Raw genomic sequence first — 26753 nt, forward strand, 5'->3', positions numbered from 1 at the left:
GATAGGTGCGCAGCCGGAGGGCGGAGACAAGGAGTCGGTTAGTGCTTGGCGGGGCGGAGTGTTTGTGAAGGGTTAATTCCTGGCAGTGGGTGCTCGGGCTTCCGGGAGTGGAGAAGGGGGAATTGAGGAGAAGAGACGGCTGGGTTAGGGAAGTGGCTGCGGATCTATCATAGGTACTACGTGCGTCCCAACATCCCCACTACAGAGATTGCTGGCGTCTTTCTGGAGATGCGCATGGTGAAGGACAGAGGGGTTGGGTTGTATGACGGGGTGGGAATGGCGAAGAAGTACAGAGGAGTGGGGTGGAGAGCGGGGGGGGCAGTACAGACGGGTAGGAGCACGTGAGTGCAAGGGTCTGCTAGGGCATTGGTACCTGACGTGGGCTCTTTGTGTGCGTGCGGTCCCTAAAGCATCCTGGGGTCGTTAGGGATCAATGCCTGGTTTTGTTCAAATGGTTTCATGCAGGACTGTGTTCTGCAGCTGTGCATTTGTATTGTAAGCGTATTTATCTCTGGCCACACTGGCACTTGGTAGCAGCTGCTTGCACGTTTGAAAATAATTCTCCATGGTAGTATTTAGAAATTATATAGTATTTTTCATCCAGAGACCTTTAACTTTTATAAAGAAGGGTGATCATTATTCCACTGTACAGAAGGGGAAGGGCAGGACTGTTGAAGGAAGGAGTAGTGATTTGCCCAACTCTGCAGAGAACAAAGATCTTCAGGTTTTCAGTCCAGTGAACTGTTCACTGAGATCTTTCTGTATTCCGGTTGTCAAGTGCAGTTCTGTATTAAAAAGGAGCAGTCCTTGGCAACCATTAGAAGTTGAATTCTGTAACTATTCTGTAAAAGTGGATACTGTTTCTTGTATTCACCTTCCCTCCTACTCAGAATCATGCAGACGTTTTTTCCTTCCCTTTCCAGTTATATCTCCCAATTACAGCAATTGCTTACACTCAACATTAGAAAGTATAGTGTATTGATAGCTGCATTTCAATATGATTTAAAAGACAGGAAAAAAATTTACTAACCAGTACTGAGGACCACTAAACTGCTCAATAGACTATTGTTCAGGAACCTTTCCAGTAGTGTATGGTGTCTATTAGCTAGCACAGTTTGTACTGGTCTTATTATTTCCATTTGGAATCCATTTTCATCTCTACCTGTGAGCTTGTTTCCTCTTACTCTTGATCATTCTCTCTTGGAGAGAAGCAAGTAATATTCAGTACGATTGCTCTCTAAATAGAGGGATGAAAACTCCTCACTTTTTCTGGTAATTTAAATGACAGTATAGGCACAAGAACAAGTGCCTATAAATTGGCCATCCACAAGGTTAGGATTGAAATTAGATGACAGGTTATAACCATCAAATGAGCAAGTGAAATTCTGGAATGGCCTTCCAAGGGAAGCAGTGAGGTCAAAACTAACTGATTTGAAGCATAAGCTTGAGAAATTTACAGAGGGGATGGTATGATGACACTGGCCCATCGACTGCCACTAGCAAAAGTTTGCTATTGCTAGAGATGAGACACTGGAAAGGGAGAGCTTTGAGTTACTCGAAAGAATTCTTTTACAGGTATCTGCCTGGTGGGTCTTGCCCTTATGCACATGATCTAACAGATCTCCTATTTGGGATTAGGAAGGAATGTTTTCCAATGTCAGAGTGTGGGGTTTTTTGTCTGTTTGTTTTTCTTTTGATTTGTTCTGTTTTGTTTTCTGACTTCTTCTGCAGCATGGGGCACTTGAAGGTTTCAGTTAAGGTCGATGATGAATTCTCTATAAGTCTTTAAACCATGATTTGAGGACTTCGGTAGCTCAGCCAGAGGCAAGGGGGATATTTCAAGAGTGGGTGGAATACTGTGACCTGCAGCATGTGGGTAATCGGAATAAATGGTCATGATGTTCCCTTCTCATCTTAGAATTTATGGCTCTTTTAGTGGGAAGGTGGTCAACTGAATCTGATGAAACACATCCATTACCTGCTTAAATAATGCAGTCTCTTTTGCACTCTGGGGTCCTCTATCCATTACAAATTTCTGGAACATAAACATACCTGGGTTCCCCTTCCTAATGCACACAAAGGCCACTCTCATGCTTTAGTATAGATAGAGCTCTGCATGTAGTGAATTGGATGCGGCTACAACCATGCAGCTTGTGGCATCCATCTCTAGCAGTCCAGGGGACACCATGCACTCAGGGCTAGTGGCCGGCAGCCAATGGCTGGACCTGGGCAGTAGGTTGGAGTTGGGGCTTTATAGCACCTGCTTGCTGGGGTGCCTTCTGTCCAGCAGCTTTTGCCTCTGAGGCAGCGCCTGTGTCCCTACCATGCCCCAGACCAGCAGCACTGGTCATGCGATGCGTCCTGAGTCTAGATTATGGTCTACTGATGTGGAGCACTAGACACACTGGCCAGTGCTGTAGGCAATGCAGCTAGTGGTTTGAATAGCTGTCTCAGACTGCTATTAGGTAAAGCCCTAGAGTTTTGTTTGCTTTCTGCAGAACAAATTTATGAGGAAAGTAATAAGGTTCACAAACGTTCTGAAGCTGAGGACCCTGCTTTCTAATTTTGGGGGGTAAGCAGTTGCACACCTTGTGCCAAAGCTAATTGTATAGATGTGTATATAATGTAGAGGTAAATTCTGAGGGGAAACCAGAAAAAAGGATTTAAACGAAGTCTGTGATTTACTAGCAACTGTACCAGTGTGGGCTTGCACTAGTGATTACAATGAAAGATTGGGGTCTAGCTATACAGTTTGTGACAAACGATTTATTTATTCTTTGGAACTCATGTCCTAGAGGTATTTTAAGCATTCATAATAAATTGAGAAACTTTAGTGGCCTTTTAATACCGAGCTGTTGAAAGTTATGCTTATTGACTCAATTTTTACATTTTAAAAGTTGGAAAGAGGCTGTGAATGAGAAAGTTGGACTCTTGGACTGCAAGAATGGATCCCTATCACAGGCAAATCTCCAATTGCTTTTTATTTTGCTAAGCAGTAAGACTAAAATGTGGCACACTATAGGAAGGAATTCAGTGGTCCTCTATTAGGGCCGCCACTCCCTCCCACCCTCTGACCATGGAGATTTGAGGAGGTAAGGCCCTGGCATCTTGTCCCTCTGCCTCACTGTCATGCAGCACAACATGCTGCTCCTGTGTGTGTTTGCTTATGAGCCCCCAGATTATAAATGTCAATTGTACTTACTTACTTGATAATAAATAATTTTAAGTATTATAATTATTTTTCCTTTTTATAATTAGAAGAAGAGGCGGCATTCACAATTTGAAAAATGAAGTTTGTTTTAGGAATTCATCCTAATGCCCTGGCATATTCTATGACTACACTAGGTGCTGGAATGATGAACAGTATCTTTAATTTCTACTATGTAAATCTTTTCTTAAATCAATACAAGATTTCAGAAGTAGCATTTCATCAAGCACAGGTACAGTATATTTGAATGTGGATTTGCATGTTGTTTATGATGTTTGAATCAGAACAATGAAATAACTTTGCTTCATGAGGTCTCAATTGTTAACATAACTGCAAATAGAATTAAATATTCGTTCCCTGAACAAAACAAAGCACAGTCAATTTTATTGTTAATAGTTTAAAATTCCATTGTTGGAAGTATGGTTGTTTGTTTTTTTTTTACTCTGATAAACTTCAAAATATTTTCTTTATCAATTTAATGTCACAGTTCAGCAGACTTATACATTTGTTTAATTTTAATAGCTGTTAGTGCTTATAGTTAAATGTAGCCAAGATCCTGAAAACTCTTACTTGTGTGCGCCTGTATGTGTTCCCAATGAACTAAAAGGGCCGACTCATATTCTTAAAGTTATTCACATATATAAGGATTTTTGTGATGAAGGTCCATGCATGCCAGTCTTTGCAGGATGGTGGCCTTCGGACCAGGTTTTTAAAGATATTTAGGCAATTAACAATGCAGGTGGACATTTAGTAGGATTTTCAAATGTACATAAGTGCCTAACGCTCACTTTTGAAAATCCCACTAGCAACCAATGCACATCTTTAAGCACCTAAGTACTCCTAAATATTTGTCCTTAGTCCATTTCCATTTGACAAACTTTCCTCTTTTCTTTTCCAACTAGAGTCATTAAAAAATATGACATAGTGTGCTTCATTGTTTGTATATCTATGTTAGTAGAGATTTGAAAATAGTTTAATTTAGCTGAGTCTGCATAAAAATACACATGTGTGTAACATGCAGACTAAGTTTAACCTTTCCATCATGTAGGTTAGCACTTTTATCAAGACATGCATAACATTGGAATAACAAATCCTAAAGAAAAATATCACTGATGGGAAATTCTGTATTTTTCTTCTCAGGTGGTTTTTATGATCTGGAATGCCATTAATGACCCTCTCTTTGGATATATTCAAGACAACTCCAAAGTCCCATGCTGCTCAAGACGTCAATTTTCAATTTTATATGGAGCACCATTGTATGCTTTAGCTTTTCTGCTTCCCTGGTTTCCTTGGAAACAGTACCAGGAAGGTGATTGGCTTAATGGTCTTCACCTTATTGTTGCTTTATGTGCTTTCGATGGCTTGCTTACATTTGTGTTGCTAGCACAGTGTGCACTCTTTGCAGAGATTTCAACTAGACATGAAATTAGACTTCAGCTTATTAAATATAACCAGGTGGCAACATTAGTTGGATCAACCAGCATTCTTTTTTGTGGTCTGATATCAGATAATATGGAAAAATTTGCCTATTTTCAAACTTTTACTGTTCTAGTTGCAGCACTAGCAACTGCTTGTATGTGTTACACTGGCATATATAGCACTAGTCAATATGAACAGAAAGAAACTCCTGTGGAAAAAACTAACATAGAAACTAACGATAAAGCTCTTTCCTGGTCCTCTGTAATTTCATTGACAAAGCAGATAGTGACACAGAAAAACTTTATACTTTTTGTGACCATGAATTTCTTCCAAGTCTTTCACCTCGCCTTTTGCAACAATTTCATGATGATCTTTGCGGATAATCTCATACCTAAGGATGTCCTTTCTTCTTTTATAAGAAGTATCATGTATGGGGCTGGCTTTATTTGTCCTCAGGTATGCAACTGTGCTTTTAATATTTCATTTAAAAGGCAAATGAAGTTTACTTTATGCTAGTTCTCAGTAATTAAAGTATCTGTTTACACAGCTTGGAGAAAATATTGTATCTGGCAGAAACCTTTATCAGTCTGAGAAATAAATCTTGTCTATCAATATTCTGAAAAGAACTAAATATCTAGTTTGGGTTGCCCAGTCAAGGAGGGAGCATAGGGTGGCAAAAAGAGAGCATGTGGGCAGATAAAATAACAGTCAACAAGCAGGAAAAGCAAATGTTTTTGTGCTTTAGGAGCTTCACAAAGTAGAGAAGTGCATAGGCTCAATAACAGGGGAAAATATCCTAAAAGTGAAATCTATTGAACTTGGTGTTAATATTTTTTTTTCATTTAATATGTCTAGTGAGGGAATCTCCATTGCTATTGGACTTTTAAAACTAGATGGGAGAGAAGACTGTAAAATTAAAAGTTAGGTGTATCTCTCCTACCTCTTCCTCAAAACACTCTTTGCATCATCATTGGAATTGATGAAGGGTCTAGATGACCTAACAAAGCAAGGTCTATCCATTTTTCTGGATGTGAGGGAGTGATGTCTTCTAATTTGTTATTCCTTCATCCCATTCCAAGAGGACTAAGTAAGGTTTGCATTGGAAAGGAAAGAGTTCCGAAAGGTTCGATACAAAGAGAAAGTTCAAGCTAGCAATGAGAGAGGTGTGAGAGAAAAAATACGCAAAAAGATGCCACACAGAGAAGACAAGTGTGTTTGTTTCTTAAATAAATTATATCCTCCTACTTATGCCCTCCTAAAAATTTGTATGAGGCTGCTCTTCAAAGTCTTTCTGTAGATTTGATGTAAAGGTATATGGTTTGATTTTTTTTTTCCCTCTGTGTGTATCTGCAGCAGGCTATATATGGATATTTAGCATGCCTCGCACTTCTGAAAATCAGGCCATTCATTTGTAGGTGAACAACTTACTGCATTATTTTTAATAAAAGATAAAAGGAGACAGGGTAGAGTACTAATTTAATCCGCAGCTAGGAATTACCTCTTAAGCTTTTGTTGGCGTACAGCTATGAAACATAACTGACATATCTTCTTTGCTGCACAGCTTGTAAGTAACTACCATTAAAATGCTCTGTCCCTCCTAGGGATTTCACAGGTTCCATTTATAACTTAAGAAAACACTCAGATAATAAAATTCTGTAGAAATTAGGACAGCCTCAGTAACTTTACAGTCAATATACACAAGTCACAGCTGATAAAAATCATCATGGCATTCTGAAACAAACAATGTTTAAGGAAGTGTATTGCTCTTGGCTTCCCAACGAGTCAGTGTCGGGAAAGCCACTGAACTGTGTAAAGTTTTATGTGGCTTTTTTAATTGGGTTTTGTCCCTTTGAATTCAACATATAGCAAGAGAATTCTCTGGCAACAGTGTCCTGAGTTAACTTACTGTAGAGCGCAGAGCTTACATAAAAGAAAGCTGCTTTGAGGATTATGGTTGTCTGACCTATACAAAGCTAGATCACGACTTTATTAAGGGATGGCAGTTGGTGTATAGGATAGAATGCATATGCTGAACCTACTGCGATGCTGCAATCAACACTTAAAAATGGAAGCTTAAAGCATCAACAGTCAATATTTTTCTTGAAAATAGAGGGCCTTTGTTGAAAGACTACAAGAAAGTTTCCAAAGAACTAGAGCTTGAAATGCTCAAGGCTTGCTGATTTTTCTTAATTATGATGATGTCCAGTTAATTAAAATAACGTGTTACACATTTGTTACTATTTCTAAAATATGAATGTGCTTTCACAAAGTGTCCTATAATAGGCTGATATTTTTTAACATCTAATTCCACTCAGATTTGCACTTTTTTTGATTACAGGCACTTGTGCCAATTCTTTGCTTAACCTGTTCATTACTCTGTGTGGTTCTTAATTTTTTTAATGGGGAAGCTTGAATTGCCTCATAATGTTTGCCACAGAGGGTGTTTTTAATTATCATAGTCATGTTGGAACATTCAAAAATGTGTTTGCCCTTTGTTTTCCTTGTGTTCAGTCTTCAATCCATTCTGTTGCTGATGACCGAGGTGATGCCTCATGTTAAAGCAATTAAATTTTGGGAAGAAATGTGCAGGAGGAGTTCCTTTTGTTAAATGCTTAATGAGTTAAAATAATTAATCTTGTTGGCTAATTAGTATTGAAAGAAAGCACTGTTCTCTTGTAACTCATGGGAAGTGCTCAGATCTTGCAGTTATCAGAACATTTTGCCTGGATGTGTGTCATGATATAAGGAAAAATGGAAGACACGGTGCACATTCAGATGTCATCCCATTTGAAAATGGGAAGTGGGAGGGAAGAGAAAAGAGTTTAGTTTTTGTTCCTTAAAGGTTGGTATCACTGCAACTTTTTAGTGCATTTTCAGTATTAAAGCTTAGTCTTAACATACTGGGTTATTGATTATATGTTGGGGCATAACAGAGATAATGAAATCCTGTTTTAAGACCAAAAATCTGATTGTCTTTGAGGTATACCACTAGCTGTTGATTATTTTTTTTTGCCAACTTCCTGCTGTAACAAAATATGAGAGAGATATATTAAGTTATTAGTTGAATTTTTGTTTTGAGTGTTCAAAAATAAACTGTCATTTTTTTCAAAAACAAGGACAAGATAAGAATCCAAATGTAACTTCACAGTAGGCAAATGTGGGTGAAACAATAGGTCAAATATTTTAACCAAGAATAAGTTCAGTAAAAAGTTTGTTACTTTAAAGTGAGTGTGATAATTCTGAGGAGGTCTGACTCAAAGCATAATGGGGAAAAATTAAGGCAGAAATATAAACCAGGTCTTAAAAATTCCATATGCAAATATGGAATGTTTTAATCTCTGGTTTTATCCAAGAGCATTCTTCTTGCTGTGGGCCTGGCCCTAAACTATACTTCATTATACCTCTTTTGCAAATGCAGCATTCCATGTTGTATTAAAATGTAATTACAATATCACCAGAAAAGTGACCCTATAAATTGTCATTATGGACTTCCATATTTATTCCCTCACAGTGCAGAAGTGGGATTGAAATTTATGATGTGTATCTAAGATATCTACATACAGTTCTTCAGCATCTGCAGATACTGTTTTCTTCCATAGATTTACTAGGGGAAATATCTTGAATACTGAATGTAACTAGGTAGACGTCTTTTTTTAGTTATGTACAGACACTGGAAAGTTTAAGTACCACCAATATACCTTACATGTCAGCTTTATTCAGTTTGTCTATAAATGTCTGTGTATCAACACTATAAACTCAGCCTGGTATTTGAAAGTTGAACTATATTCTTTCTATCTCTCATGTCACTAATAGTAAAGATTTTGTTTCTAGGATTTGGTTGATAATCTATGAAAGAATGGAAACTCGTTGTATTTGGTTTGCTTGTTAATAGCCATAGACTTATTTTTTTCTTCTAAAACTGCTTGGAAATGGTCACATTTAATGGGATCCTTCAGGTCTTGAAACTTCATCTGACCCGCTTCTTTTTGCGGCCTCCATTTGGGAGTGATCTTAATTTTCATTATGGATCAAAGGAGGAAATGAGCAATCCAACAATCATCAGCAAAAATCATTGGTCTTATAAGAAGTATGTCACTGCCATCTTGGGCATGAGCTGTGACATAGTCAAGAAGATGCCAGTGCTTTGACCATGATGTTTCTCCAAGATGTTTTGAACTTTTCCTTTTGTCAGAAGAGGATGCTTGTGATGACAAGTTCATGTTCAAGAGCAGAATTCCAACTGAGTTACATTTGCCAACTCCTTTCCACAGGTCTGAGTCTTGTCCAACACATGCATTGGTATCTCCCAGAATGATTAAAAGAAGTGTCCATCAGAGTTTCCAAAAGAAATTTAGGAGCACAGGAGCCAGCTAAAAGCAATAATCATCAATGTCTGTGGGGAAATCATAGGCTACCCAACCAGAAAACATGAGAACGGGTTTGACAAGAATGATGCTGAAATTGAGCAAATCCTCAATGGCTGTGTCTACACTACCACATTCCTTCAAAGGCAGGATAGTAATTAGGGTGTTGGGAGTTTACTAATGAAGTGCTGCTGTGCATAGGTAGCACTTCATTAAGCAAATTCCACCCCCCGTGGCAACTCCAAAGTTTTAAACTTCGAAGTACTGGCACGTGTCTAGCTGCGGCGCACCCACTGGGGGGACTTAGAAGTGCCGGTGGGTGCGCTGCAGCTAGATGTGTGCCGGTACTTCAAAGTTTAAAACTTTGGAGTTGCTGTGGGGGTGGAATTTGCTTAATGAAGTGCTGCCTATGCACAGCAGCACTTCATTAGTAAACTCCCAACACCCTAATTACCATCCTTCCTTTGAAGGAAGGTGGTAGTGTAGACAAGCCCGAAGAGAAGAGAATGGGATTTCAAGATTGGCAGAATGATATAAACTGTAATACAAAGAGAGAAGCCAATGCCAAAGGCACGGTGGAAGTCTAGCATAAAGCCAGAGAACTCAAATGGTGGACTGAGTGCAAAGAAAGTGCAAAGAACTCTAACATCTCATGGACATCCACAACACACATGGTTTATTCAGTGCCATTAAGGCTCTCTGTGGGCCAGCTTGTTACAGCAGGAATCCCCTTCTCTCTAAGCACAGAACCAAACTTCTGAAGGACAGTGAAGCCATCAATTTTCTCCAGAAAGGACATTTTGAGGATCATCTTAACCAGAACTCCCTGGTTGCAGATGAAGTCCTTGAGCAAATTTCCCAATGGCCTCCTAGGGATAAGCTTGTAGACCCTCCAGTTTGTGTGAGGTACAGATGGGATCCCCTCCGATATTTTTAAAGATGGTGGATGAGAGCTAATTCGGTAGTTTTACCTGTTCATCCTTTAAAATCTCGGTAAAGGAGGAGATGCCCAGTGAAATAGAGAATGCCTTGACTGTCACCTTCTTCAAGAAAAGGGATAAAGTGGACTGTGGAAAATATTGTGGTATCTTTCTCTCCTTGCAACTGCAGGCAAAGTTGTGGCATGGATCCTTACAACTCACCTTTTGTCAGAAGAAATTTTACCAGAGTCAGAGTGGTTTCCAACCATGTTGTGGAGGTGCAGATCTGATCTTCACAGCACAGTAGCTCCAAGAAAAGTGTCGGGAGCAAGACCGACCATCAAATATGGCTTCATTGATCTAACAAAAGCCTTTGATTCAGTGAATCACCGTGTCCTCTGTATTGTACTTTTGAAGGCTGAATGACCTGATAAATATATCAGTGTTTTAAAGTTGCTTCACAATAACATGAAAGCAACTTTCTAAATAGTACTGGATCCCAGAGTGAATCTTTCAGAATATAAATAGGAGTCAAACAGGGCTCATAATTGCCACAGCCATGTTTGCAGTTTTTATTCCAGTCGTTCTTTACCTAATTGCTGGTAAATTCCCAGCTGGCAGACATGTTTTAGGGTATGGGCTGATTTCTGTGTGAAGTGGGAAGCAATATTTTCCCCAGTATAGGGTAGTGCACAGACTGATTCTGGGTGATGAGGGAAACGTTCTTCTCTTAAATGTCTACTTTAAAACACTGCCACGAACAGGACCATCCCACTGGTGTGATCATCTCTTCTATTTATGCAATTCCTATGTTCTTCATTTGTGAGTGCATTTGAAAATGTTACTGATTTGTTTCCTCTTTCAGAAAATATGAATGTTCACTAATCAGTAGAAGTATCATTAGCAGTAAAAGATTTCCAGCATCCAAACCTGTTTTCTTTTAAAATAGGAGCTGAAGTACTATACTGGGTACTTAACATGTATCTATTTTTTTCAGTGCCTGGTGCTTTTCAGTCATACTCTGTTGAAGAAGTTTGGTTATTACAGGATCATCTTGTTTTCCTTTTACTTAGAAGGAATAGCTGCAGTTGTCATGTTTAGTCTAGGACCAGAACACCACTACCTGCTGGCTCTTTATCTCACAACAAACATGTAAGTAAATGTATACCTTCAAGTGTACAATTTAAAAAAAAAAAAGGAAGCTTGCTATGTCTTGAGAAAGGAGTCTGTTAGGTCATATTCTTTGGTTTTTATGCTTTTTGTCAGACCCCTTTTTGGTAGCTTGAAGAATTTCCTATATCAAGTTTCACTTTTGTTCTGTTTCATGGGTCTGAGAAGGAACTGCAATCAATATAATGGAAATACTTGTTTAACAGTGTTTCAGCTTTTAGTTATTGCTTTTTATTTTCTTTTAAAAATTGACAGCATAATAAGTCCAGTAGTTAGAGTTTGCAGTATTGGCTCCAGACATATCAGTTTTAACATTGGTCAAATGCTGATTCCACTGACACGGACTTTCTGTTCACCCCCGTGTAGCAGTTTCCCAGCACTTCTTCAAGTAGTGGCCTTCTTACTGTACCTACTGTAGGTATATCTGAGTCCCTGTGCCTCAGATAGGAGATTTTAGACAACATCGGTGACTGTTTGGCCCACAAGTGCAGTTTTCCTGTCTCACGCCTTCCCTCAAGGCAGTCTAGCACTGTGTGGGCGAACGGCCATCAGTTCCTTATCAACCGCCTGTGGCCCGAGACAGTGTACAAGCAAAGTGCAAGAGGCAGTTCAGTTTTAAACCTTATTTTATTTTACATTTTAGCTAGTAGAGTTCCCATTATTTAGACTTCAACTGTTCCCTTTCCTTTTAATAGTTAATTTCCATTCAAAGACACCAACCCCACTGCTGGCCCTGTCTACCTGGCCCCAGGCTGCTGGCGCAACTCTGCTCCCGGTCTCTGGGTGCCAGATCATCTCTGTTTCCAGCCAGGCTCTGGCTGCTGCCACTCAGCTCCACTCCTGGCTGTTGACTGCTAGATCAGCTCGCTTCCAACCCCAGACACCAGCCCTTCTGCAATTGGACTCCTGTCCTTCTCACTGGGGCTTTGTGGTCTTGTCAGATCAGAGTGTCCTGGACCAGAGAGCAGGCCATCCAACAGGGGGGATAGAGGAATATTGCTCTTGGGCATGGTGCTTCAAAGGGGCCTCAAGGTACAGTTGCCACTGCTGCTACTTTGCCAGCGGCTGGAGCTCTGGGCCTTTTTGAATTGGCTGAGGAGAGTGGGGTGCAGTGCCATGGTCCGGATACTGAGGGCTTAACGCCCTAGACCCTGTCCTCAGCCAGAGAAGTTTACCTTTTTCTGTTATCACATGAAACCTCAAAGTTATTTCACAAAACAGGTAGATCACTGAGATGTAGAAAACTCTCAAAAACATCCATTTTATTAAAAAATTTTTAAAACAGCCTTCTAAGCAAGAATAGGATGGTACTAATTTCATGGTTTTCACTTCCTACCTCACCTGTCCTCTTTGCATATACTCATTTTCTCTCTCTCTTCTCCCAGGATTTCAGTCATGAGCTATTGTAACTAAGACCTAAGTGACAACTGAGTTACATTATCCAATAATATATTTTCCTCGTTTCAAGTATCTAGGTTTCCTGAGGGGGGAAGGTCTGTTACAGTGTGCAAAGGTTATTTAATGATTGGCTGCTAGCCCAAAACACTTTTGTAATTTGAACATAATTTTATCAACACATGCAAGTCTATCATCCTGTTTGTTTCATTTGGTTCTACTGGTCATGTGCTAAATATTTTTTAACCTTGATTTAAGCTTGATTCCTGTCTTTCCCTTCCAGTCTTCTGCGTGTCCTTTTTCAGATTTCTAGTGGAAAATTTCAGTTCTTTCTTCTGAGATGTTCCTTTTCTCCATTCAAGTCAGTTTAGGTTGGTATTAATAACCTCAACAAGAGTATTTCATCTTTCACTTCAATGCCAAGCTACTATCTTGAAATTCCAGAAAGAGTTGAAAAAGTTGTAGGTTTGTATACAGGTTTCTAATTCTTAATTAAAATAACAGCACTCATATTTCTTTGGAGAACTGATCTTTAAATAGATCTAACACCCTTTTTTAATTTGAAACAGTACTATGTTAATGTACATTGTGAGTGTGTGTGTGTGTGTGTGTGTGGGAGAGAAAATACAGACACACACACGAAACCAGCCCTTAACATTTTCTTATTGAGAAAAGTATGTTTAATGCCTATTAACATGTTTGAAATATTTTGTATTTCTATAGGGTAATTGTTCAAGCGTCATTCAGTTTGTTTAATCTGCCCTTGGCAGATATTGTTGATGCAGACTTTATAAAACACAAACGGAGGTATGTAGCTCTTACTGCTGCTTATGAAATGTGCAATAGACATTGTCATCATATTTTCTATATCAAGGGTGGCAATATTTACTGGCCCTCTGACCCACATGTAACAATTTTCAGAAGTTTGACAGCTGAGGCACACCTACTGGGTGCTGGAGTTTGGGATGTCAGCCTGCTTCTGCTGAAGCCCCAGGCTCTGGCAGAAGCCCCAACATCCCTCTCTCTGCTAGGCAGAAGCCCAAAGAAACACTCCCACCATTGGCTAGAAGCCACTACCACACCACCTGTTTCAAGGCAGAGGTCCCAAGCTGCTTCTCCCCCGCTCCCCCAGTCTGATAGGTGGAGATTGATGGTACGTGGTGGGGTTCCATGAGCCACTCTTACATAGTAAGAGCCACATGTGACTCACAATCCAGTTTGGCCACCCCTGCTCTACACTGTATATTTACTGTATATTTTCATCCACTAAATGCTCTGACCATATTAATCAAAAACAGTTCTTCATTTGGTTTAAAAAAACAGTTTTTAAAGTTGTAGCTATTTTTCAGAAGTTTCACTTTATTTACTTTTAATGTGAGACGTGAATGTGAATTCATTATTACTGTATGTTACTCTAAACCTTTTGAAATGTTATCTGTTATTTTAATAACTTTTTCCTAGATTATGTCCAAATAAATGCAGAAATTTTGTGACATTCTTTAGCTCCAGTCCTGCAAACACTTGCATTAAGGGTTTAATTTACCCAAAAGTAAAGGAAAGTGCATGCATAAATGTATGCAGGATTAGGCCCTGAAGAACTTTAACAAAGGAGTGAATTTAAACAACTCACCAGATCACTTCCATTTTAAACTCTATTATATTTACAAGAGCTCAGTCGCAGACAGGGCCATTCTTAGGATTTAAGGGAGCCTATGCAGTACTATTATACGGATGCCCCTATTCTCAATGGCAGACCAGGGATGAGGTTATGATTTTTTTTTAGCAATGTGATTGTTATAATCTTCAAGAAGACATTAATGAAATATTTTTAAAACAAATTTTAAACTAAGGTACTAAGACTAACACAGTAAAGTCAGAAACTGATAGCATATAGCTGCGGTTGGCAAATGCCTGTTAAAATAGCTTCATTACCATTTGAATGGCTCTTTCACAGGTTCCATATTCTGCTTAAAGGTCAGGCTGGCTTTTTCACTTTTAACTAGATCCTCTCTAGACTGCCCAGCCACTCTCTTGACAGATTGGCCAAATGGAAGCTCAGCAGACAGGGCTGCCCGGTGAACCGGAAGCCCTTTCTGTTGACAGAGGGGCCCCCCCCAGAGCGTCTACACATTTTTTTTTTTTTTTGTCAACCAAAACTGTCGACAAAGGCATTAGTCCTCATCATGGAGAGACAGGACACTGTCGGTGGAAGTACCAAGTTTTGTTGACAACCTGCATTTTGTGCATAAATGCCCTGCGAATTTTGTCAACAAAACACTCCAGTGTAGATGTAGCCATAGAGAAGACATTTGAATGTTTGAACTATACCACTTATGAAGCAAAATTCAGTGTCTGGAGCTAATGATATATTTTTGGAATAAAAATTGATTAAACTTATTGTGATCTTCTGTACTGCGGTTCGTGTATCTTTTGAATTTGTATCAAAGTGCAACTAACTTCCTGTTGCTTTCACAAATATACCGATTTTTACACCAGTGGTGTTTCTGATTTCAGTTCTATTTGATGGGAAGAAGGGGAATCAGCCTCCTTTTAAGGCCATAATCCTGCAAAAACTAAAGCAATAAAATTACTTTATACCTGCCTTTAGTTCCACTACCTTCAGTGGGACTAGTCTAGTGTACATAATTGAACCTGAATGTACATCCCTGCAGGACAGGATAAGTATCTCTGCAGGCTAAATCTCATAAGCGGAACATGGAATTTTTTTAGTAAATGTAAGGTACAATTTAAACTTCCAATTTAAACATGTTCTTGGTGCAACATTTTCCCCCCAGTCCACATACAAGACTTTCTTGTATTATTTACTTGGAAATTATTCTGACTAACAGATTGCTTTGTTTGAAGTAGGATGTAAAAGTTTAATGTTGGTGGTAAGTATGTAGTTATGTATTCTGATGGTTAATATTTGAGTATAATACTTAAATAATGAACATTAAGTGTTGCATGTTTATATACTGTGTAATATGCATTAATACTTGTCTTGACTATTTCAGATCACCACTTTCCTCAATGGTTTTTGGTACCAATGCTTTATTTACTAAGCCTGCACAGTCTTTGGCTCCTATGCTTGTGGTTATAATACTAAATCAATTTGGATATGAGACTCTGAATAATAAAGTTTCTCAGCCTGATCCCAGGTGAGTTCAAAAGTGAAATTTTAAGTTACAACAGTTATTAAAAATTAATATGCAGTTAGTCTGCACCATGTGTGTTGCAACTTTGCTTCAACAAATTTTCAATTGGTCCTCCTCTATACTAATAACTATTTATTCTGAAAAGCAGCTTCCACAAAGTGAAAAGTACTTAGCGTTAGGGGAGTAAATGTGGGAGGAGGGGCAGAGTATTTATCACAAAAAGGTTGTAAGAACAGGAAGCCTAATTTTGATACTGTAAACAGAGGCAGCGAAAGGATTTTGAAAAAGGAATTAACCGACTGATAGCATCAAAAAGTGGAACAATTTTTGGAGAAGGACGATTGGATAGGTTGTGCTGAGTGTTTGTACATACTAAAGAGGATAAATGTATTTGTCATTGTTAGCCGATGGCCAAGGATGTTTGGTGAGGTGCCAGCTATGCCCGTTTTATACCATCCGTGACTTTAACCGCTAGGACGCACTGTCCCTTCGCGGCGGGCAGCCCGGGCTAGGCTGACGGATGCCCCAAGGTCCTAACCACCCGTGACTTTAACTGCTAGAGCTCAGAGCTCCTTCGCAGTGGGCAGTCAACGCTGACTGACAGGTGCCCCAATGGCAGCACTAAGAGCCTTTCCACACCCGTGACTTTAACTGCTAGAGCTCAGAGCTCCTTCGCAGTGGGCAGTCAGGATTGACTGACAGGCGCCCCAAGAGTTTGCCCCGTGGAGGCGGCACAACTCAACGCTAGGCTCTTAGTACTCTCACCTAATGGCCAGGCTTTATAGCCAAAACGGCTGAGGTTCTTTAATTGTGTTGGCTGCTTTACAGTAAACCAGAGAAACAAGTCAGGCTTATGCACAAATGGTTACCAAAATTTATTAAACTAGATTCTAATCATGTGGTTACAAAATTGCTAGTGCCTACTTATTTAAATGTATAGATGTTACACACACAAACAAGTTACAAAGCTGAAGCCACAATCCCAAAGAAAGAAAACAAAGTATAGAGCTCTATTTCAAAATATGTGTACACTACAGATAGGAGATCAGGTGTGGGTGCTTCTTACCCTCCTTGCATCTCTCGATTCCAGCGGTGCCAAGCCAGGATCGGTCACTCAATTCCGCGGAAAGACGAATAAGGGACAAGGCTCAGGGACCCTCTTAGCTGCAGAAGCCTTGGGAGGCTGTCACTTATCTGACCAGCAGATAGATAGTGAAAAGCACTCAAAAATCATGGTGCTGTAGGTCCCATACTTATACCTCTGTACTCCTTTATTCTCTTTCTCCTTTCTTATGCCAAATTAGGGCTGGTCTGTCTGGGCGACGCCAGCTCTCTCAAGAGTAGTTTACACTTGCAAGGGAGAGAAACAATAAGTTTCGACTACTGGACATTCTTTTATTAGGGTAAATATTTTCCCACCTAGGATGTGGGTGTGTGTGCATCACGTTATTTAGTAGGGGCTAAGAGCCATGTCTGTCACAGCTTCTCTGTCTGCTGTGAGCCTAATCGTTGTATATGTTCCCAGAGGCACATTGCAGCAGCACACCTGTGCTTCTCACAGCTTCAAAGGCTGTGCTGGAATTTATGTTAAGTGCCCTGTTGTTTTGGCTCCCTTGTGTTCCCAGCAATGCTGGTCTGAGAGGGGGCTGTCTGTCTGGCTACAGTCATCTTGGTTCGACAAAATTCATGTCTGAAGTACTATACCAAGAAAACTGAATCTCAATCTCTTTCAGCCTTTCAGAGGGATCACTAGGTATGGTGTTCAAGTCACTGGAGTAGTTCTAAGAAATTCATATTTCAGAAAATGAATGGCCTTTTCCTTAATGTCTTAGTTCCCAACACTATTTTCAAAATCACAAGTTACTTGCTGAAGTGCAAATTATAAGTTTTGAATAGAAAGCCAAACAATGCTAATGAAATGTCATTACTTAATGATAGTATAGCAGCATCAGTATGTTACCTGTCTGACCAGTAGAACAGGAATGATTAGCAATTGTTCCTTGTATATTGAAACTATGTATTGTAGTTTTCTTACGAGGGTTACTATGTTCTTATTTCAAACCAACAAAACATTAACATCAACTTACCTAACTTAAACGAGTGGGGTTCAGAATTTTTGAATAGAGGTATGGAGTCCTTTGGAAAGTTAAATACAATCTGTAGATTCCAGGTTGAAAACCACTGAGTTAAGCAATTACTCTTTGTTTCTGATGTATGCTAATATGGCTGGGAATGAAGGGAGGAAATATTAGCAACCCAACCCATTTTACTGTGTCTTTATCCTCTCTTGTTCTATGTTCCTTGTTAAAATACACATCTGCCTATAAATCCTAGTCCATCCCTTGGAGAAGTAAACAAGTCATGAACAAAAATAAACAAATCAGGAGCTAAATGTCTGTGCTCAGTCATGCTTATATTTCATGTGACTTTTTGTCATCTCATTTCCCTGCCCAGGCCCCGGTCTTAAGTATCAAACACTTAAGTATTTGCATACAGGTTGAGCGTCTCTGCTCCAGCACCCTCAGTACCTAACCAATGCTGAACAAGTGAATTTGCCAAATGACAGGAGGTCAGCATTGTCTAGCAGCATTACACACACACACAGAGAGAGAGAGATGCACCTCTCGTAGAGCTGGAAGGGATCTCAAGAACTCATCGAGTCCAGTCCCTTGCCTTCTTGGTAGGACCACACAACCCCCTCCCCCCTTTTTTTTTTTTTAAATCTACTTGCCCTATATCCTTAAATGGCCCCCTCAAGGATTGAGCTCATAACAGGCCAATGCTCAAACCCTTGAGCTATTACCAACTGGTCCACTGCTTATTGAGGTCTTAGAAAAGATTTAGGGGTAAATTACAGCTGGTAACAGCACACAGAAAACTGGGAGCCAGGACTGATGGCTGTAAACAAATTTTATGGAACCATGGGAAACTTGGCCACACCCATGGTGAGAGGTTGTCTGGCTAACTAAAGTCATGCTGGATTACGGATGTTGCCGGACAAGAGAGTGCCAGACTAGAGAGATTCAACCTATAGTACCATGACTCTAGTCAGACTGTTTACAGCAGTAAAATTATGCCCACGCTTTAGTATACACAGGGTTAGAGTCAGAATGTGAATTCTTTTGGGCATATAGTCTGTTTTTACATGTCTATAAAACACTTAGGATGCACCTACACTTGCATTCCACTTTCGAAAGAGACTGCAAATGAAGTGTAGATTTACATATCTGGCATCCTATTTGCATATTCTTCTTTTGAAAGAGCTTCTTTCAAAAGACGAAAAGCAGTGTAGACCCTGCTCTTTCAAAAGTAAACCCCACCTTCAAAAGAATCCATTTTCCCATACAAAAAGGGAAGAAGGATTCTTTTGAAGATGTGGTTTATTTTTGGAAGAGCAGCGTCTACACTGCTTTTCTTCTTTTGAAAGAAGCTCATGCAGCAATAAATTTGTTAGTTTCTAAGGTGCTACATGACTGCTTGTTACGTGAAGCTACAGACTAATGCAGCTACGTCTCTGAGACCATTCAAATCATGTGTCCCTTTAAAGACATAAAATGTCTCGTGTAACTTTGTTTTGTATAATTTATGCCTGAGGGCATAATCCTTTGAATTTTAACTTAAAACAAATTTTAAATTAATCTCTGCCATATTGATACAGGAAGCATATTGACTTACTGCTAAGGGCGATTTCCATATAGGAAATCGGTATTAGGATCTGGTCTTTCAATCATTTACTCACACAAAGAATCATGTTGAACCCACTGAATTACATGCATGAGCAAGGATTCCTCATGTCAGTAAGGATTTGTATAATTGGATCCAAGTTATTTATTTATTGAGCATTGTTTGAGCATACAGGAGAACACAGACCCTGTCCCAAGTTGCTTCCCATTAAATACACACAGAAAATTTTCAAAGCACACAGTATACCAGAGGATCACTGACTGAATCTTCCATTTTGTGTGGTTGTGTAATACTGCTTATTGTATTATTCTCATTGACAGTCTTGGTAGATACATGTATTAGGGAGGGACTGAATTACAAGTACAGGCATTTGGTATGCAAGGGTAGGAAGGGTGTTTGCCAGAAGGAGTGACATGGAAGAGGAATAGAAATTAATGGGAAGCTAAGATATATGCAGGCTATTTAAGGGAGGTGGCTTGGAAGGAGCATAGCAGTTAGAGACAATGAAATCTGAAATGCATCCAGTGAAGGTGTTGTGTAGAGCCATGGTGTCCAATATGTTCCTCATTCACAACATGTGGTGAACAGGGCAGCAGAGTGTGGCAAACTGCAGCTGAGCAGCTCAGGGGAGTTGCACATATGGGACGCCACTCTGGCTGCTTTGTGCATGTGCCCCACCACAGTTAGGACAAGCATGTGGTGGCAGAGGTGGCCCATGCCATAGTTTCTCTGGCATGGTGCTTGCAGTGCCAGCTGGGAACCATACAACTCCTGCGGCACGGCCTTGGGGCCTGGCGTGGCGCCTGCGACTCTGGTGGCCCCGGATCCAGCAGCGGCGACTCTGATGAGTCAGAATATGTGGGGCTTGTGTGGGATGGGGGTGTCTATCTCTAGGGGAAGGAGGGGGGGCATTTATTTAGAGCTGGGGGGCGCTGTGGCAAATATGCAAGGATGACAACCACAAGTGTGGGTGTCCTTGCTTTACTATTGGACTCAACTGGTATAGGTTCTCGAAAGTTCGAGGGAGAAACTTTTTTTTTTTTTTTTTGTAAAAGATGACTAGAAACTAGAGAGAGATTTGAGGAGGGTGGCTACTTGATAACAGTGGGAGAGGAGGAGGATTTTGGCAGTAACGTTCTGTCTGCTATTAAGTCATATTTAGTGTTTAATGTATCTAATTAAAATCAATTTAAGAACCAGTCATTCAGACAGGAGACAAATTACTTTTGCACTGGGCACACTGGAGAAGTTCTTGATTCCCTGATTGTTTATTAAGCCTTTATTGTTAAGGACACTTCTCTTGTCTTATTCACTTTTTCAATTATCATCATCTTGGAAGAAAAATGCTACTTTGTATGTTGTACATTGGTCCCAGGGGATTTCATTCTTAGGCAGCAATAAAGCTGCTAGAAAGGCAAACTAACTTACATTTTTCGGGAAGGGGCTATATAATATTAGTGAAAAATGCATCTGGAGTCTTACAAGTTTGGAGGGTCACTTTTTTTTCTTCTTAATTTGTTTTAATTTTCACTATTTATTTTTTTTTTAATTTTGCTCTATAATATATAGCTTTAAACCTCCCTCTCCTGGAAATCCACTGCAACTACATTCAATCATACTGTGAAGACACACTGTTGCTCTCTTTATTTTTATTTCCTTGTATTTAGAAAAAAAATTACCAGATTATAAATAGATGCAGAATATATAAATGGTGCTAATAAATAGAGGCACTTTAAACTGTAAGTTCATCTGATAGTTGGAAACATCAAATGATTTAGTAGCAGCGTGAAGTAGATGCTCGGGAGATAGTGAGGAAATATATTTTAGCAAGAGCATGTCTTGAAATACATGCATCATTGTGCTGCATATACAATATAGTAATTATATAAATAAATATGTTTATGGCTTGTTTTCCACCATTGTGGTGTAATTTGAGCATTGTTCTTGATTTATCACAGTATTTTGTCTCCTTCATTTTGTATCCACACAGCTATTTTACTTCTCATAATTCCTATAAATGTAAAGTTTTAGAATAAAATATTAATCCACATTATTTTCCTAAATGAATGCAACTGTATTTGAACCAAACCAGGATTGCCCCATTCTGAAGGCAAGGCAAAGAGCTTCTTAAAGGTTGGTGTATTTTTCATGTTGAAAGTTGCAGTCCTCCCTTTAGTATACAAAAAGGCAAAAAGCAGGCAAATCTTTGTAGCTTCACGATAGCAGCTTGCCAAATTTGCCTCAGCCCTTTCCTGAAGGAACTTTATATAGGCAAATAGTTCAGTTCCTGTTTTCCCTGCTGGGACTGCCAACAAGAAGGCTAATTAATGCCAACCATGGTGGAAGTATTTGTCATGTATACCCTTGTTTACTTGGAAATATAAAACACCATTGAACACAGACCAGGAAACATCTATCAGATACTAAATTGAGGTTACTAAGTAAACACTGAATATGAACGCATACCAGTGAGCCACATATCCTATAAACAGTTGCTTAAACAGTTAAGTAATTCCCTTAATATACTACATGTTGAACCTTTCTAGTCTGGTACCCTTGGAACCTGACCAGTGCTGAACAACAGAATTTTCTGGACTACCATAAGTCAATATTGTCTAACAGTATTACTGACCCTTCCGCTGCTTACTGGACTTATAGAAGATGTTTAGGGGTAAAATACATCTAAATAAGCGTACAACACTGAGAGCCAGTACTGGTACATGCAAGATTTTTTGCATATAACGCAAAGGGCATCAGGACAGTCCTCAGACCCTGTCCATGTAAATCCAAAAGAAAGAGCTTTCATCATACTTTCCTTTAACAGACTGCCTTCTACCATCTAGCTCTAGCATTTCTGATGACTCATTTGTTAGTGGCATTTCACTTTTAACACTTACACTCAGATTATTTCTCACATTAATACTTGTGGACATGTAATTATCAGCTCTCTGCTCTGTTCCTGCACTTCAAATGTCAGTGTCACCACGTGCATTTTCTTGTTGCAAGTTGTTTGAGGACTCCACAGAAGGAACACCATGATCTCTTGTAGCAACCCAGTTTCCAGCCAATGATCCATTGAATTTGAATAATATTTAATGTAACTGTTCTAACTTTAACAGCCTTAATTTGTTGAAAATTGTTAAATTGTTCAAAAGGTGAACACACATCACACACATCAGCAATAATGACTCTTCGCAAAATCCACCAAGCCCTTCCTCAGATTACATTTAGTGGCTTTATTTGCAGGAAATGACATCAGTAGTCTATTAGGTAGAGACTGGTATGGATGAAATCAGGTGCTTATGAGATTTCTGTTTGATATAGGGCCTATTTTGTTAAGCACAGTACTCCCCCGAGTTATGCGAATTTTGTGTAGGTTGCGGGGGGGTCTGGCGGAATGCAGCAGAACTGTGTTCCGCCACCCTTTTGCTTGATCTGCTGCCACTGTTCTGCAGCTGGAGAAGCAGCAGGAGCACATGGAGCTCCTTTTGAAATGTAAGTCCTGGGGCAACTGGGGAGGGTTAAGTGTGGTGGTGGGCTTGGGCGATTGGAGTGGGGCAGGGAGGTTAAGCCTGGGGTGGGTTAGGGCTGCGGGAGGGTGGAGTTGAGCTGGGGCCGTGTGGTGTTGAGCTGGGGCTGGGGGGTTGAGCCATGGGTGTGCGGGGCTGGAAGATTTGAGCTGCGGCTGGCAGGGCATTGAGCTGCCTGTGCCCAAGGCTGGGAGGTTTGATCTTGGGTCAGGGGTGTTCAGCCACAGCTGCAGCTACACGGGGCTGGGAAATGTTGATCTGGGGCTGGGGGGCTGAGCCATGGGCACACGGGGCTGGGAGATTTGAGATGGGGCTGGGGGGTGGGGTTTGAGCTGGGGCCACATGGGGTGAGGGGAGGTTAAGCCAGGGTTGAGGGGTTGAGCCATGGTTTACTGTAGTTGTAAGCCAGCAGTGAACAAAACTGTAAAACTGAGCAAATTGCATCCCAAAATTTTTTTTTCCCATTAATCAGTTTCACTGGCTGAACACTTTGCAATAACTTGTGGAACACCAGTGTTCTGCCGGAACATAGGTTGGGAACCACTGCAGTATGGCATACTGATAAGTGGCCACTGGTGCCTGCCTGAACCCAGCCAATGTTACAAGGCTGCTGTGGCAGTGTTTTTGGCATTGCTGCTCTTCCACCCCCATTGGCAAGGCCTTGGGGTGAAGAGTCTGTGTCACTGGACCTTTCTTGGCAGGGCAGCCAGGTGGCGGCGGGAGGAGGGAGCGCAAAAGGAGCAGCTGTCCTTGGGCCCTGCTGATTTAAAAGTTCTGCTAGGCTTGTGCCAGTGGCTAGAGCCCCAGACCTTTTAAATCACCATTGGAGACCTGGGAGGCGTGCAGTCTACAGAGCTGAAGGGCTGGTTGGGAAAGATTGGCCCCCAGACCTTCTGCCTGACACCCTGGCTCTTCCAAAGGCCTGGAGGCAGGTCCCTGTATCAGTAAGATTTTTAATTTACTTTCACCCCAAATACGCCAGAATCTCAATGTAACTTTAACGTGTAATATATGTATGTTTTAATTATCTTCATGTTCCCCTACAAAATAGTAAAGCTGAATATAATCTTAATATTTTGGTAAATCCGTTGAGTTCCATGCATTAATCGTGACCTGTTTATAGCATTTACTAGCCATGATAAATACTTTATACATACTTAATGTCTCAGATTTTTAACTTTTTAAAAATACCAGTAAATCGATATTGTTGGGTTTTTTCCACTTTTTTTATTCCCTTTGCTGAAGGCTTAATCAAACAAAATTTTGTAAGGTTGCCTGTACTGTGATGTGATAGCATAAAACAATTACATAAACTACTTATCTACTGCATATTAATATGCACCCTGTTTATCTTACTGATCTCATTTCTTAGTAGTGTATTGGGGCAATGGGGTATAATTAATTTTAAGGGAATGAAGGAGATGTTCATAGAGTCAGAAAATATAGTTAAATGCATTTGGCAATAGCTTTTTAGATTTCTGAATGTTGAGAAACCATATTCCCACTGTGACACTGAGGATACAAAATTGGGTTATTTTCATCTACAGTCTGTATTTATATGCTACTTTTCATAAAGATTGTGAACTTGGAACCAATCAATCTGAATATGTCTAGATTTACATACATTTGATTATGTATAGATTTTACCGATCTACACATTTTGCTTTCGGTAACATACATTAAAAATAGATTTTTTTTAATTTTTTTTTTATTCCTTACTCATAAGAATCCATAGGGTTACTTTCAAGATTTTTTTCCTCTGAGTAAATCTACTCTTTACTACCTCAGTCAAGAGCTATGTTTTTAATCTATCAAGAAGTGACTGTAGGGGGGCAAAACTGCATCTTGAGAAAAAATTGACTTTTTTTTTTTAATCTTTTACTCCAGTTTGTTTTTAGGTCTTCATGATGCTATGTTCTATATGATCTGTCTGGTTCCACTTTGCACTGCAGTTGTACAGATTCTGACATGGACTCCCTTCTCCATCCAGAACAGTCATGTGACAACCACACATTGAATCTTGAACATTTTATGTACAAAGCATCTAGATTTTGTGCTGAACTGTACAAAGTAGAATTAATACAGTTAAGGTGTGAAAAGGCAGAATTGTATATACTGGACTACTACACCAAGTGCAATCTGAGCCGTTAAATTAAAGCTGTTACCTATGGTGGCTATAGAACTTATCATAAAACACTCCCAGCCTTAACCCTCAGCCTGTATGTAGCCCTTTCTAGTTCAGTGAGCATATATTTGGCAATTCGTGGGAATGATGGCAATCTCCAGGGGATGCTATGGAGCACACTGAGGAAGTGTCTTTACTCACTCCTTCATTAATGAGATAAAGGCATGTCTGTTATGTATAAATATTATTGGATTTTAAAGGGAGGGAGCATGCTGTCGTGGAAGTAGCACCAAGCCACGGACCTTGTTCCCAACACTACCACTGCATCCTATGTGACCTTGATGGAAGTCACAGCAATGCTCCGTGCCTCGATTTACCAACTTGTAAAATGGGAACAAAGATACTTGCCAAACATTGCAAAACAACTTGCGATCTACAGAAGAAGAGCACAGCATAAGAGCTAACTATTACTTAGTGGATGCATGTGTACATGAGGAATCTGAAGACTCAAAGTTCAAGAAATCAAAGATAAAATGAAATCTTAAGCTATGATTACATTTTAAGAGTTATGCTAGAGAAACAGTTCTGTTCACTTGTATGGCAGATGCTAATATCAACATATTTTTAATATCCTCTCTGTATATAAAAATAATCCTAATACAAAACAATCTTAGTGGGACTTTCATGGGCTGGCATTTTTAAATTGTCTTTTATAACACTCCATTGTTTTGTGCATTGATTTTTTTTGTCTGTTGATCATAGTCTATTTAAAAAACAAAACAAATTGTGTAACTTGCCTTCTAATTTAGAAGGATCAGGGTTCCTGTTTTGTGGCATAATTTTTGAGGGGGAAACCTGAAGAAAGCAGTTACTTTTATCCTGTGATTCACTGTACAGAACTAAGTTTTGTTCTTGGTTACTCCTTCCCATTTGGTAGTAAAGAAGTTATAATATGGATATTTTGTTCTTTATATTCTCTCTGGTAGTAGTTTGTTTTTCTCTTGTGGTGGGTTTCTTTTTTTGACCCCCCCGCCCCTTTTTTCTCTTTGGAGATGCACATCCCATCTGCTAAGGGACATTTCCCTCTTCCAATCTTAAATATCTACAGTATGTCTTAAATTAGCATTCATTAATTTGTCCTTACCTAATGTAGATTTGTTAGAACATATTTAGACCCACAGTGCTCGTGTGGCATGCCACGTAGTAAACGGAAAGGACAGCAAGATGTTAAGCCATAAAAAATGTAGCAAGAATTCAGTTGAGTGGGCAAAGAGCACGGGACAATCTTTTGCAGAAGGTGTCTGGCGAATATAACATTTTACTTATTGAAGTAAAAAAAAAGGGATAGACGTGGATGTGGCGAAAATGTTAGACTGCTATAAGACTAGTAAAGTTCAACTTAAATGTTACCTTTTCACTGGTACAGCTCCAGTGTAAGTCTAGACAAATCAGAAAAGATAGTATACAAAAGAATTGTAAGCCATGCTTTATTCGAACACAACTGGATTAATGGTGATGAATAATATAATACAGAAAATATGTAGCCATAGTATGAATCACAGAATCAAAGGGCTGGAAGGGACCTCAGGAGGTCATCTAGTCCAGCCCCTTGCTTCAAGCAGGATCAACCCCCCAAAAAATAAAAAGGACCTTGGGGAGGTCATCTAGTCCAATCCCCTGCCCTCTTAGCAGGACCAAGCACCATCTCTGATGTCTATTTGCTCCAATCCCTAAATGAGCTCAAGGATTGAGCTCACAACCAGGGGTTTAGCAGACCAATGCT

At 39.8% G+C, this 26753-nt stretch overlaps 1 protein-coding gene across 6 annotated transcripts; it reads left to right on the forward strand.

Moving 5' to 3' along the window:
• The first annotated feature begins 12 nt into the window (after positions 1 to 12).
• LOC142021565 (transmembrane protein 180-like) lies at positions 13 to 25925 on the forward strand. 6 transcript variants are annotated; one of them, XR_012647714.1, is made up of 8 exons: positions 94 to 173; positions 2898 to 3092; positions 3259 to 3440; positions 4349 to 5083; positions 10909 to 11063; positions 12760 to 12847; positions 13200 to 13283; positions 15491 to 15538. XR_012647714.1 is itself a non-coding variant. In XM_075010546.1 (8 exons), the coding sequence occupies exons 3-8, from the start codon at positions 3288 to 3290 to the stop codon at positions 24860 to 24862; spliced, it is 1401 nt and encodes a 466-aa protein (XP_074866647.1). In that variant the 5' UTR covers positions 94 to 173; positions 2898 to 3092; positions 3259 to 3287; the 3' UTR covers positions 24863 to 25925. The 6 variants fall into 6 exon arrangements, 4 of the variants coding, with proteins under 4 accessions (XP_074866649.1, XP_074866647.1, XP_074866650.1 ...); XM_075010546.1 differs by lacking the exon at positions 12760 to 12847 and adding an exon at positions 24733 to 25925 and having other exon boundaries at positions 15491 to 15634; XM_075010549.1 differs by lacking the exon at positions 12760 to 12847 and adding an exon at positions 25231 to 25925 and having other exon boundaries at positions 15491 to 15634.
• The last annotated feature ends 828 nt before the right edge of the window (positions 25926 to 26753 follow it).

Source organism: Carettochelys insculpta, chromosome 16 (genome assembly GCF_033958435.1).
Source record: "Carettochelys insculpta isolate YL-2023 chromosome 16, ASM3395843v1, whole genome shotgun sequence".
NCBI classification, from domain to species: Eukaryota; Metazoa; Chordata; order Testudines; family Carettochelyidae; genus Carettochelys; species Carettochelys insculpta.

Excerpts from the sequence above, each read along its gene's own strand:
- LOC142021565 (XM_075010548.1), top strand. The coding sequence starts at position 3,288 with ATGAAGTTTGTTTTAGGAATTCATCCTAATGCCCTGGCATATTCTATG. Across the intron at positions 5,084-10,908 it reads CTGGCTTTATTTGTCCTCAG|TGCCTGGTGCTTTTCAGTCA; the intron begins GTATGCAACTGT and ends TATTTTTTTCAG. Across the intron at positions 15,635-24,732 it reads GTTTCTCAGCCTGATCCCAG|TTTGTTTTTAGGTCTTCATG; the intron begins GTGAGTTCAAAA and ends CTTTTACTCCAG.